The sequence below is a fragment of the Saccostrea cucullata genome, unplaced genomic scaffold, assembly GCF_032062105.1.
Source record: "Saccostrea cucullata isolate Sc308-1 unplaced genomic scaffold, CSIRO_AGI_Scuc_v1 ctg511, whole genome shotgun sequence".
Lineage (NCBI taxonomy): Eukaryota > Metazoa > Mollusca > Bivalvia > Ostreida > Ostreidae > Saccostrea > Saccostrea cuccullata.
The window spans coordinates 7,659-21,053 of NW_026920486.1; the positions used below are offsets into that span (position 1 = coordinate 7,659).

At 31.8% G+C, this 13,395-nt stretch overlaps 1 protein-coding gene across 1 annotated transcript; it reads left to right on the top strand.

Annotated features, from left to right (window-relative positions):
- Positions 1-394: 394 nt before the first annotated feature.
- Positions 395-13,046, top strand: LOC134249570 (phosphatidylinositol N-acetylglucosaminyltransferase subunit A-like). The gene is made up of 12 exons (XM_062731904.1): positions 395-535; positions 3,042-3,198; positions 4,219-4,341; positions 4,612-4,787; positions 5,409-5,524; positions 6,154-6,177; positions 6,496-6,602; positions 8,976-9,058; positions 9,896-9,981; positions 10,489-10,672; positions 12,363-12,465; positions 12,703-13,046. The coding sequence occupies exons 1-12, from the start codon at positions 450-452 to the stop codon at positions 12,817-12,819; spliced, it is 1,362 nt and encodes a 453-aa protein (XP_062587888.1). The 5' UTR covers positions 395-449; the 3' UTR covers positions 12,820-13,046.
- Positions 13,047-13,395: the final 349 nt, after the last annotated feature.

Here is a 13,395-nt window from a genome sequence, read left to right on the forward strand (position 1 = left end):
CAATAGGGGTGATAAACTAATAAATATGAAAAATATGGCACAAAACATTTTATACATTGTCTTTTTTGCTCTTTTATACCCAAGCAATTTATTTTTATCTAAAATAATTCGAGATGCATACTACATTATGTAAAGTTCGTTTCCCTCGGTTCTAGATTTAGTTTGCGTTAAGCATTTCCGGTATATTTTAGCGCATGATATAAACAAGTAAATTTATTATCTAGTGAGTAAACTGTGTGCATATATATCATGTATTTAAAACACAAACTTCTTGAGAAATTGATATAAATCAAATTATTTCATATTCTAGAACATTTTTTTCGCAGTCATTTGATGCTTTATTTAATTTTTAAAGTACAACTGTAGCTCTGGTATGCAGGTATGTGAAAAAGAACTGAAGAACACAAGTATGCCAGTACCACTGAGTACGACCACATGTTCAAATTGTAATGTGTATTCGAGTTCAAAGAGAAATTCAAAGAGAAGATGAATGCATAGTTATATGCTATAAAAGGAGCATGAAGCACTCAATATGGTAAGTAAAAATATTGCAAGCCGAAGAATGGGAATGGGGTATGTACAGATTCTAACTCATATTGTCCTTTGGCTTGCAATAAGTTCCTGAAAGATTTTGTTACTGAAAGTGTAGCTGCAGAACTGTAGCTCTCCGATAAAATAATTATTGACCATGTTGACAGACTGGAGAGCTACAATGCCACCCACTGAAAAAGCTGTATATTGATAAAGCACATTAAAAAAAGGTTCAGGATTAATTCTATCAAATTTTTACCTCAATTGCAAAAAATCTAGATTCAAAAAATTCCTTACTCCTCTATCAAGGTAACTCTCGTGGTTTACATCTTTACGAGCTGGTTTGACCAAATTATCTTGTAAACCAAAATGGCAGTATAAATGGGCGAAATTTTTGATGATCTCAATTTCAGGGCTAGGAGGGCTATAAAAACAATTATAAAATTATAATTATGTGGAAACAGTGAAAGAATATGTTAGGAACATACGGTTAGTAATATTTTGAGATGAAAGTTTTAAACACATGGAAAAATACATTGAGAAACAGCGCACTTTTTTGTGCGCAATAAATATACAGTTTATAAATGGGTGGCACTGTAGCTCTCCGGTCTGTCAGTATAATTTTTTCGGAGAGCTACAGTTCTGCAGCTGCTGAAAGTGGAAAGTATTTTCTGCTAATATATAAATTCATTTATGGTGTTTAATAGTAAATATTTACAAATACAGAAGCTTCTTCAAGTGTTCATTGGTGCTGTGGTGCATTTATTTTTACCCTTTCAACACTAAAAATATCTAATCACTGTATGGCATCTTATACGTGTTATACCTGAATCTCTTTAAAATTTCCCCTGAAAATTTTTATGCAAATTAAACATGGGACAAAAATTCAGTCTCATTCCAACTTGAATAGTTACATTAAAACTGCAAATGAGAAAACTATCAGATTACTTAATTATTTGCATGTCTTTTCCACACCATAACATCATTCTACTGGTATTTTTTTTTAAAAATCAACAAGCGACAAAATTTAAGTCATTAATTTTATGGATCATTGGATCAATATGGAATTAAGCAAAATGGCCAAATGTATTCAGAAAACAAAAATTGAGCTTGGTGGGTTTTTGATATAATGTTAAAACAAGTATTACATTTTTCAAAAGATGAAATATTGGGGTTAGTTCTTCACATTATATTTGCTTTGATGGAACTGATTCATAACAGTTAACTTTTATATTAAATTCAGGACAAGCTGATTCAGGACAAGCCAAAATTATTTCAGGAATCACTGTCTAGTTAGTATGGTATGCCAGGGCATCAACGATAGTGGGAAACATGGGGTTATTTGCATAATGGACAAAGCCCGTTATGCATAAATTATCCCATGTTTGCCACTATCGTTGATGTCCCTGGCATACTATATACCTTATGATTCCTTATATTTCCATTTCATTGTGAAATAAAATTGTAAATTTAGACTTTTCAAATGTTGACTACCGTATATACTCGCCTATAAGTCGGTATTTTGGGAGTTAAATTTTAATTCAAAAGTCTATGTCCGACTTATAGGCGAGTCATAAAAAGACAGGAATTTTTCTGGATGGCAAATCATAGTATTCTATAAACATTTTCAACAGCTATCATTGAACAAAGTATGGATACATCATATCATTTATGTATTATAAGATTATACATAAGATACATTTTTAATCTTAAAAGGGCAGTATTTATTTTCTATGATTTAAATTTAAATAACGACTTCATTTCTTAAAAAAATAATTAAAAATTAGGGTAAAACATCATAGCATTTATTAGAAATTGTCATCTGATTCTGGCGAAAAATTGTACCGACTTATAAGCGGGTCAATGGCAAATCCCTGCCAAATAACCTTAAAAAATACAATCGACTTATAGGCGGACCGACTTATAGGCGAGTGTATACGGTAATAGATTAAAATTAAAAGGACTCCCATGCCAATTTTAATAGTCCTTGCCCAGTGATGTCAAACACAAAGGCAGCCGCACGTGATTTACATGCATATTTGGCCTCCTTAGAGTCAGACACGGAGACAGATGCGCACTAGAATTGCATATTAGGCCTCCTTAGCTCTTGACCTATCGGCCTGCTTAATTAACATTCCGGTAGAATTGTCAAGAAATCAACTCCGCTAACTTTTTAAAGAGTTATATCTATTAAAAATATTAGAAATGGAAATATTATATTTTACTGCACAAATAATTGTTTAATACTTACTAGATAGTAGAAATTTTATCAAAAATCTTTCAACTAAAAATATATTTTTTGTTTTACTGCAGCAGCTTTTTAATTAGTATAGAATTCATTGATTGTATTTAATTTGAAAAAACAAAATTCAAAGGCATTAAATCAAAATTTATTGTAAGAACTAAATCATGATGAAGATTTATTGAAATAGAATCACGTGCTTGCAGACAAACATGTACTAAAAGCTAAGGATTGAACCTCTGTTATTTATAATTCTGTAATATTGTAGTATGGTGTCCGATTTCTTTTATCCCAACATGGGAGGTGTGGAGAGCCACATCTATCAGCTGTCCCAGTGTTTGCTTGAGAGAGGCCACAAAGTGGTGGTAGTTACTCATGCTTATGGAGAAAAGAAAGGAGTAAGATACCTTAGCAATGGTCTAAAGGTAAATATAAAGTCATACAAATATGTTCACCCACACATTAGTTATAGGAATGTTGATGTTCTTGATCAGTATCTTACTATAATACAAGTATTCATGCACAGTTCTTTTGAATACTTTATACCTAGTCACTGTCAGACAGATTAAAACATCTACTGTTTCTTTTAAGCTCAAGTGAGGTTTTCTGAAATTTGTTCAAAATTTGTTCATGTTCTGTTGTAAACTTTTACAGTTTTATTTTCTTCTACAAAACCACTGGGCCAACTTCAACAAAACTTGGCACAGAATATCATTGGATAAAAATGATCCAAATTAATTCAAAGGGGATATAAAGAGCCCATTTACTGCTTTGGTTCCTTGTCATAAAAGGGGAATTACTAGTTAAACAAGATACACTGTAACATAACGATAAAAAATTTTGGGTAAAGTCATATTTTGCAATTTTTGGAAAAATCATTTTTAAAAAAGGTCTTCTTTTCTTGGCTAGAAATGATGAAATTTATTTGAAAGCTTCCTGACATAGTGTAAATTGAAGTTTGTTATAATCACCTTAACTGATTTTGCTAAGGCAAAAGATGTAAAGTATATATTAAGCTTTTTTTGTACTTTGCAAAATGGATATAAAGGGACACAACTCTTATTTGTTTACATATCATTTATTGAATTAGTTAGATGTATGGCTATTTTTGCAAAAATCATCTTCCAAAAAGTATTGTTTTCAAACTGAACTTTCATCTCAGCCAGGTAGATAATATTTCTTTAAAAAATAATCTAAGGTAGCTTTTTGTGGTGGTCAGGAGGCAGGTACATGTAGCTTATGTGGTAGGTCATATTCAGGAGATCAAGTCACAGGCCATTAGATCGCTTAGAAAAAAAAAATTGAGATGGTATCATACACATACAATTTAAAGTCTGAAATTGGTCTTTGACATATGATAAAATCCACTTGTGATTTTATTTTTTCATGATATATATCAGATTATAATACATATGTTCAGTGTGCTCTTCTTTTTCTTGATATAGGCTTATTATCTCCCTTTTATTCCATTTTACAACCAATGCATCCTGCCAACCATTTTCACCACCTTTCCTCTACTGAGAAACATATTTATCAGAGAGCAAATAACCATTGTACATGGACACTCGGTGGGTATATTATTATAATATGTAATATTGTCAAGTACAATGTAATAAATTATCGATAAAAATTCTTCATATCAACTCACATGTTATTCTTTAGTAATATTACAGACATGTTTTTATGATCTTTACAGAAAATTGCTTTTAACATGTTTAATTATATATTAAAATTTTAGATTTCTATAATTCTAAGAAAAATTACATTAAGAAAGCTCTTATAAAAATTTCTTTGGGAATTTCCTATTTTTGAATTTATGTTTCAATTAATAATTGCAGGCCTTTTCAACGTTAGCCCACGAGGCCATGTTTCACGCTCGTACAATGGGCCTGAGGACAGTGTTCACCGATCACTCCCTGTTTGGATTTGCTGATGCCAGCTCCATTCTGACCAACAAGGTCCTACAGTTCTCCTTGGCTGATACCAATCACGTCATCTGTGTATCTCACACTAGGTGGGGGAAATTTGAAAATGTATTAAAATCTGCTAAACTTGAAACATGAACAAAGCTGAAATTTGATTGCAATGAAAATGTATTAATTAAGATGTTCTAATGGAAATGATAGAAAGTTATAGAGATATCTGGTTCCAAATAGTATTAGAATGCAGAAATTAATTTTAATAATACTCAGGCCACTCAACATGGTCACCTAATTCTGTACTTTCATATTTCTTGTTAAGAGATAAGTTTTGTTGGGAATGAGTTTTCAATGCAGGTGAGAATACAAAGTACAGCAAGATCAAAAATGAACTACAATTAGTCATTACAATTTTGGATGGATTGGCAACAATGGAGGTCAATGAGATGGACAAAAATGACTTGATAATACTTAATATAAAAAAAAATTTTTGTATACTGTGAAATCAAAAATTTTCATGGGGGTTTAATTTTTGTTGTTTTCAAGGTATGAAGAGACCCATGAATTCATGTCCACCACGAAATGTAAAATGTTACATACCTAACTACTCCACAATACTTAACACTCATACCCCCCCCCCCAAAAAAAAAATATATAATTTTACAGTATGCAGTTATGTATAGAACTTTAAAACAAGCTGCAAATGTCTTTTTTAGCAAAGAAAACACAGTGTTGAGAGCCCGGATTAAGCCACAGATGGTGTCTGTTATACCTAATGCTGTAGATGGGACAATGTTTACTCCAGATCCAACCAAAAGACAGAAAAATAAAAGTAGGTAAGCATGCTTCATATTAGGAATGATAAAAAGAAAATATTAGAATTATAATATATACAAAAAATATGTTTAAGATTGCATCTGATTAGAACATTATGTTTATTATGCATATATTTCATTTTTTGGCATATACTGTTTCTCTATTATAAAATTAATTTCAAAATCATTTTAGAATTTACATTTAAAAAGATAATTAGAGATGGCCCCGTTGAAAAACAATTGCTGTGTACATGTCTGAAAGATTTTGTGAATATCAGGAAACAGTTTAGTTTTATGCATAACTTACAATAGAAATAAAAGATGAAAAAATATTATTCTTGTGAATAAATACAGCTTGCAAAATATATTACAAAATACATGTTTTTATTAGTGCTTTATTAGTTCATTTTCTGGATTAGTGGAAAGGTTGTACAGGTTTCATTTCCAGTAACACCATTGTAATGGTGCACACTAATGGAGTCAGACTGGACACATATTTTCAGATAATACGTAAAAGTTAGGAAGGTCTATGAAACTTTAAGACTTATATAAACCAAACTTGCACCTGCTGGCATGATGAAGTACGTCATCCAAAGTATCAAATCAAAACATAAATTTTGCATTTGCTCTGTTGGTTAATTGTGTCATCCAGATGTACAGTTCATCATAGGTAATGGCACACAAATACCTAATATCACTAAATTTTCATGGCCATATGATAGACATACATTAACTAATAGACATGCATGTATTAGCGGGGCAAAATTTTGAAGAATTGTTGTTTCTGCTCTTCATAATCTTTAGAAACACTTATATATGGGAGAATGATATTTTCATGAGCAAGCTGTCTCGCTTAGTTACCCTAAAATAAAGTTCTCATGAATAAAAAGTGATATACAGTATACAAAATCTTTTTGATCAACCATCAAACATTGTGTATTTTAAATTGCTTGTTTTCCCTGTTTATTCTCGTCCCTTTATTAATAAGGTGGGGAGGGACCAAAGAGGATAGTACTGGAGGAGATGAGAGAGAGCCATGACCTCCATGACAGAGTCCAGCTTCTGGGGGCTGTGAACCACAAGGATGTCAGAGATGTTAGTAGTAAAGTCTTAGTTCTGTACTCTGTAAAAATATCAAAGTCTTAGTTCTGTACTTTGTAAAAATTCAGAGATGTCTCTACATTTTTCGTCATAAATCAGCGCTTCCTCTCTTTCGAGTTATTCACTTGGTATAGAGGATGTTTTGGGTTTACTGCATGTTTTATATGGCAAGTTCAAATCAACAGACATTTGAAAGGCGTTATTCAATCATTTTTGAAGCTAGATCTCACCCGACACAGGTAGGAAATGTTGTAGAAATTGATTTAAATCAAGTGTGAACCGAGGCACCCCCAGAAATCCAAGATGGCGAGTGGTGCGCTCCTTAATTTACTCCCTTTTTATACAGTAAATATGACATTTTTAAAACGTGTTAATTTCAGCGAATTTTGATTTTTATTTGAATGAGGGTATTCAGACACACCTAGACACATCCTGAAACCAAGCGCCTATGCTCAAGAACAGTATACATGTATACCCATGATAAGTCATATAAAAAATGAAGCATCCTTAGTTTAGATTTCACTTTGTTCAAATAACCGTCAGTGGTACGATGAAGCTGTATTAAGCAATGAAAGTTTTATATAGATAGCAAAGCCAAGATTACATGTAGTTGTAATAATTTATAAGCAAGTTTGTTCAAATCATCAACTTAAGGGATAGGGTTGGACCTGGCACTTACATATTAAAACTTTTCAATACCTATCTGATTTCTACTTTTCTCTAATCAAAGTAATCTGATTTAAATCAGGTGAGAGATATGGCATATGGAATTTTCGTTTTTAACCTTTTTATACAATGTACAATATTTCTTCCTGTTTCTGTCAATCTGATAGAGAAATTTTCTAAAGAGTCTGCATGATTCATTAACTTGAATTTATTTTACAGTCCTCAAAATGACAACAAATATCTGTTATTATGCATATAGAAATATTCTATTTTTTTAAATGTACAGTGTATAGAATCTTAATAAATTAGTTAAATGATACGTGGACATGGATTAACTTAACCAACTTTAAAATGTTTTGTGCTTGCTAAAATTTTATTCAAATTTGTCCAAGTATAAGTCTGATATATTTATGAAAACTTATCTACATAATATTTGTGCATCCAAGTATGCAAAAAGCATCATTATTTTAGTTTGTTAAAAAAGAATAATAATAGAAGTAATTAATATAGCTACTGGGTTAAATGACTAATTATGAAAGAATTAGAGGCATGTAGGTATTTGACTGATTATGGACATCTATATGTGTACATAAAGTATATGAAGGGTATAAATTTTACAAATAATTGTATAGCATATGGTTCACTTAAATAGAAGTTCAGTCAGTTTGTTCAACAACACTGTCAAAAATGTCATTAGAAAGTCAAATAACAAGTCCACCATGAATCATGTTATGAAAATTGCAGATTGTTGTGGAAATAATTTTAATGAGCATTATTATCTGGCATTCTTTTGAATATCTCATTGTCTCTGGAAAACTCAGTAGAAAGAACATTGCACAGAAAAGTTTTTGCTCAATGAAGTTTTTTGAGGGGGGAAAAAATGAAGTTTATGCTAATTGATAGTTTATCATACAATGCCAACTTTGAGAAAAATCCTTATTTAGGATGAATTAGAAAGAGTTACATATATCTTTCTTGTCCAGAATGTTTCACCTCTTTTTGGTTTGATTTTTTATGACACACAGTGTTGGTCTTTTCCATGTTTGTCTAGATTTCTATGTAACCATCCATTTTTGTGTTAAGCAGTTGCATTTTTTCCATCCCAGACCTCTCCAATCCTTTACAACAGAGTTTTGAAGCCTAGACCTTCTTTATGATATTTCTTGATACTAGTATTTAATGGTTTGACTACAGCTCATTTTGCATTATATTAAATTGTTAAGAATTGCATCACAGAATTTTGAATGAACATCTGTAAAAGAGCACTGCACTCCACCCATAGTTTGATAATATGATCTTCTACACTGATTTTATACTTAGCTCATGTTTACATGAATATACATGTATCATTTAACTTTCTTCACACAGAAATATTGAAAGATTTTGCCTCCTTGGAGGGGGATGTAAACTTAATCCACTTTCATTGACTATGGCCTCACATTTTGAAAATTGTTCTATTATATTCTAAAAATTATATATATAAAAAAAATTTTTAAAAAGTGTTATTTGGTGTTTTGAAATGTGCTTATGATTTGTCATTTTCTTTCTGTCAAGATCACAGTGACTTTTCCATTTTGATTTTAAATGTATATGATACAGTTTCATTAATTTTTTCTTTCAAAATGGCATTTAAAAAAAATGGATATGTACATACATAGCAGGTATGGTTTAGGTAGTTTAACGAGATTTTTTACTATTCAGGTGCTTGTACAGGGAGACATATTAATCAACACCTCCCTGACGGAGGCGTTCTGCATCGCCATAGTGGAAGCTGCCTGCTGTGGGTCAGTATGTTAAACAAAATCACACTGTAACAATTGATTACCAGTCAAAATAATCAAATACTGCTCACTAATTGCAGCACAATGCATTTTTGACATTTAAAATCTGTCAGACTTTGACAGCATATGGACTGCTTAGTTTTGGATAGTGTGTCAATTTGTTATGTAACACTGGACTGTGAACATTGAGGAAGATAAAATCCGATGTAGACCAGGTGTTCCCTGGTTTTCCACAATCAGAACCTGGAATTTCCAATTTGTATACCCCCATAATCAAGAATTGGGGGTATATATATAGTTTTGTCCATCTGTCTGTCTGCAAAAACTTCAACCTTGCTCATAACTTTTGAGTGGGTGAGACTATGGCTTTTATATTTTGCAGTAGTATTCCTAAAGACAAGACTTTTCTTAGAGTACCACCAAATTTGACCTCTGACGTTGGAGTTTAAACCAATTTTATGAAAAAAATGTCAAACCTTTAATTAACTATTGCTCATAACGTTAGTTTCAGGCAAAGGTTATAAATTCTTGTATAAAATGATTTCTAGATTCACTTCAATACTGTCACAAGTAAAACACGGTATATATTGATTTGATGTGAAATTGTCAAAAACAAAGAGCAAAACCTTTTTTATTGGTACATTGTCAATGTTTTTTGCACAATATTTTAAATAATGAAGATAAATTACAATTCTTTTTCCAGGCATGCAATAATTCCTTTAATTTGGGGTAGGGTAGGAGGATGTCATTTAGATTAATTTTTAATAAATGAGCAACTTATGTGATTACAGTTGAGTTTTTCAGATATGTATAACTTATCTGTATGTCTCACTGTCTTAGGTTATCAGTAGTCAGTACGAGGGTTGGTGGTGCACCAGAAGTTCTGCCCCCTGATCTTATATATTTTGCTGAACCTAGTGTCAAAGGTGTGTGAATAACATAAGCATGTGCATAATGTAGTATACATGTACTACTATACTTGTACTGTATATCCAGGTATATTCTCTATTATGATAATTTCAACCAACACGTGATCAGGAACATGACATTGTATCTTGATGAATGACTTCCAGCATTATATGCAAATGCTGGTAGCATTTTTATTCCCCTTCATGATATTTTTACTAAAACTCAGACAATATGATACATATTGGTTATATAAAATTAAAATTGTGTCAAAATTTTATGACCTTGACCTTTCCCATTAACATTGACCTCTCTGTTCCTCAATTAGCATTTTGCATACATGTAGTTTCATAAAAAATGTTCTGTTATTTTTAACAGAATTTTCTGACCTTCATCTTTCCCATAACCTTGATCTCGCTATTCCTCAATTTGCACTTAGCTCAGTTTCAAAATAAAAATTGTAGACATTTCAATAACATAAGTTAAATACAGCTTCATAATGGAAATTTCTTTTTATTTTTTTGAAGATTTTGTACAAACTTTGCACAAAGCAATTGAGGACAGAAGAAAGGGAAAGTTTGTGCCACCTTTTGAGGCTCATGAGAGCATTAAAAAGATTTACACATGGAGGAACGTGGCCAAGCGGACAGAGGTTGTGTACAAGCATGTTATGGAGGAAGTTCCTAATGATTCAGGAGACAGGCTTATAAGGTGTTGATACAGTGGCTGGAACGTTATTGTTGACAACTTACACGAACGATCACGTTACACGAACGATCCGACGATTAACGCTCGATTAAACCTGTTACACGAACGATCTTTCACGTTCACGATTCTATACGTTACACGATCTTACACGATTTTTATGTCCCTTCACGATTTTCACTCAAAATAGTTCAAAATATTTAGGAATTCAATATTTTCAAAACGAAATACGGCTTAATAATTATTTAAGATTTCAAAGAATTATCAAAATTTTTTCATAGACTTTGAAGAAAAAACGGAAAATGATATTTCTGTAACTAAATATATGCAAGACTCAATATTTTAGATTAAAAATAGTTATTTCTAAGGTAATTCTCTGATTAAAAAAAAAACGGATTTTGTTCGTTCTATTAGACGATGTACATGTATGTGGGTCGTATAATTTGATTGAATTGGTTATCCTGATATGCAGAAAGGGGGATACGATTGAACAAAAATGGCAGCATGGAATGACTTAAATTATAATTACAAATTTATATCCAAATGTTTCCAATGATTCAATGTCTGATAAACTTGCCAATTATTCAACTTTTTTAGGGTTTGCAGAAATTTAAAATTAATTAATTACAAATAGACTCAAGAGATAAACACAGATCAACAAAATGAAAATCATGACTTGTCCATGTATATTTGTCGACTAACTAGTTATGTAAGCATTGTGAAATGTTTATTTCTTTGTAAAAATAAATATATATATTTATTTTTCAATTGAATTGATTTCAAGATTATCTTGACCACAATAAACCTTAATAAATAAAAATCAGATTTTGCACTTAGCTCAGTTTCAAACGGTTTATAAAAATTGATCGCGCTATTTCAATAACTTAATATTGTACGATTACTATATTGCTTGTTTACGGGCGAAATTTCTTTTTATTTTTTGTAAATTTTGCTTTTTCAAACTTTGGACAAATAAATTGAGGAAACAAACATGGTAAATGCTTACCTTTTAAGGCTCATAAAGAACTTACAAAAGAAATTTACACGATTCTACACGCACGATCTCGCACGATTAAAAACGCACAGAGGTTGTGTACAGGCACGTTTCACGAACGATCACTCACGATACACGAACGATTCTACACGATTGGTTTATAAGGTGTTGATATATTGAAATTCTGAAATTAATTGGGACATGTTTTCTGAATTTTAAAGTGGGTCCAAGTCTCAAGGCATTTAGTTGCATCTTCATCTTTTTAGCTTGCCTGAGCTGAAAGCTCAAGTGAGCTTCCCTGATCACCTTTTGTCTGTCCGTCTTTTGTTTGTCAGTCTGTAAACTTTTCACATATTCAACTTCTGAAGATTGATCCACTGGACCAATTTTAACCAATGTTGTTACAAAGCATCCGTGGGCAAAAGGGGAGTTAAAATTGTTAAAAGAAAGGACTAGGCACCCTTACATGGGGAGATAAGCTCATGTGAGCTAAAACAGCTTCTATAGCTTTTATGGCTGTTTGTACACATGTACGAGAGTAAAAGGTCAAGATGATTGATAAAAGCACATTGTGGGTCCTCATATATTTTTTTCAGTTCATTAGTTTCTGTAACAACAATTTTCTGTTGGTTTTTATCACATTTTGCTGTACATGTATATAAATTGTTTTAAATAAGAATCTCATTTCTTGTTGTATTGAAGCTTCTACAAATGTGGTCCATTGTCAGGGAAGCTGTTTGTTATAGCTGCAGTTCTCAACATGTTCTTACTGTGGATACTGGAGACTCTCTGGCAGCCAGCAAAGGTACCACTTAACTGTTAAAAAGGCATCTGTTGTATTCTGCAAGAAGAAAAATGAAATTATTTTCAGCTTTTCTATCTGCACCAACACTGCAAAACTGCCCATAGTTGATTTCATTTTTCAAGGCCTTCTCTAAGAATTCTATTGTGACATAAATACTGGTAGTTATCCTTTAACATTGATATAATAGGAAATCAGTTATTGATGTCTTGAGATAAAAGTTGACTTTTTCTCCTACAGGATATAGAGTATGCTGTGGAATTGACACCTTTACAGAATTTCAGACAAAGGAGTCAAAGTATGGAAAGTATAGACAGCAGTGCAATAAAAAGTAAACTGTCTGCAAAGAGGACTTGAACTAGTGCAATTTTTTATGTTATCTATAATTTATTTGAACTGTTACAGTTGTACATACATGTAAATGTTGATACAACATGTACTATGTACAAAGTTTTTAAATAGAATAAAGGATGATGTGACATAACTGCTATCTGGGGCCCCTTTTTGCACGATGAATTATATTTAATCTACAACGATGTTGGTAGTTTTCAAACACGAGTGAATAAATACGACCCTTTTTAATACTTTCAATAGTTCAGACATATTTTTTGATTATAAGGAATACTGCATTATCTTTCATTTTTTAGACCCTATCACAGCTAAATTCGGCCAGGTTTGTGAGAATATGTTCTTTTATGGAAAGAGAATGGGCGGGTCTTAGTACAATATAGGGATGTGCGTGTCCGAGAGGACCTTATATGGCTATTGTTATTATTTCGCAAAGAGTCATTGTCCAATCCGATGACAGAACATATGAACAAAACATGCTGGTTTACTACGTTTACATTTTATCTCAGACATGTGGTTTAGGTCAATTTACGTGTTATCCTTTTCTACATTTCAAATTTGTAATGGTCAGCCAAGGCTGTTTAT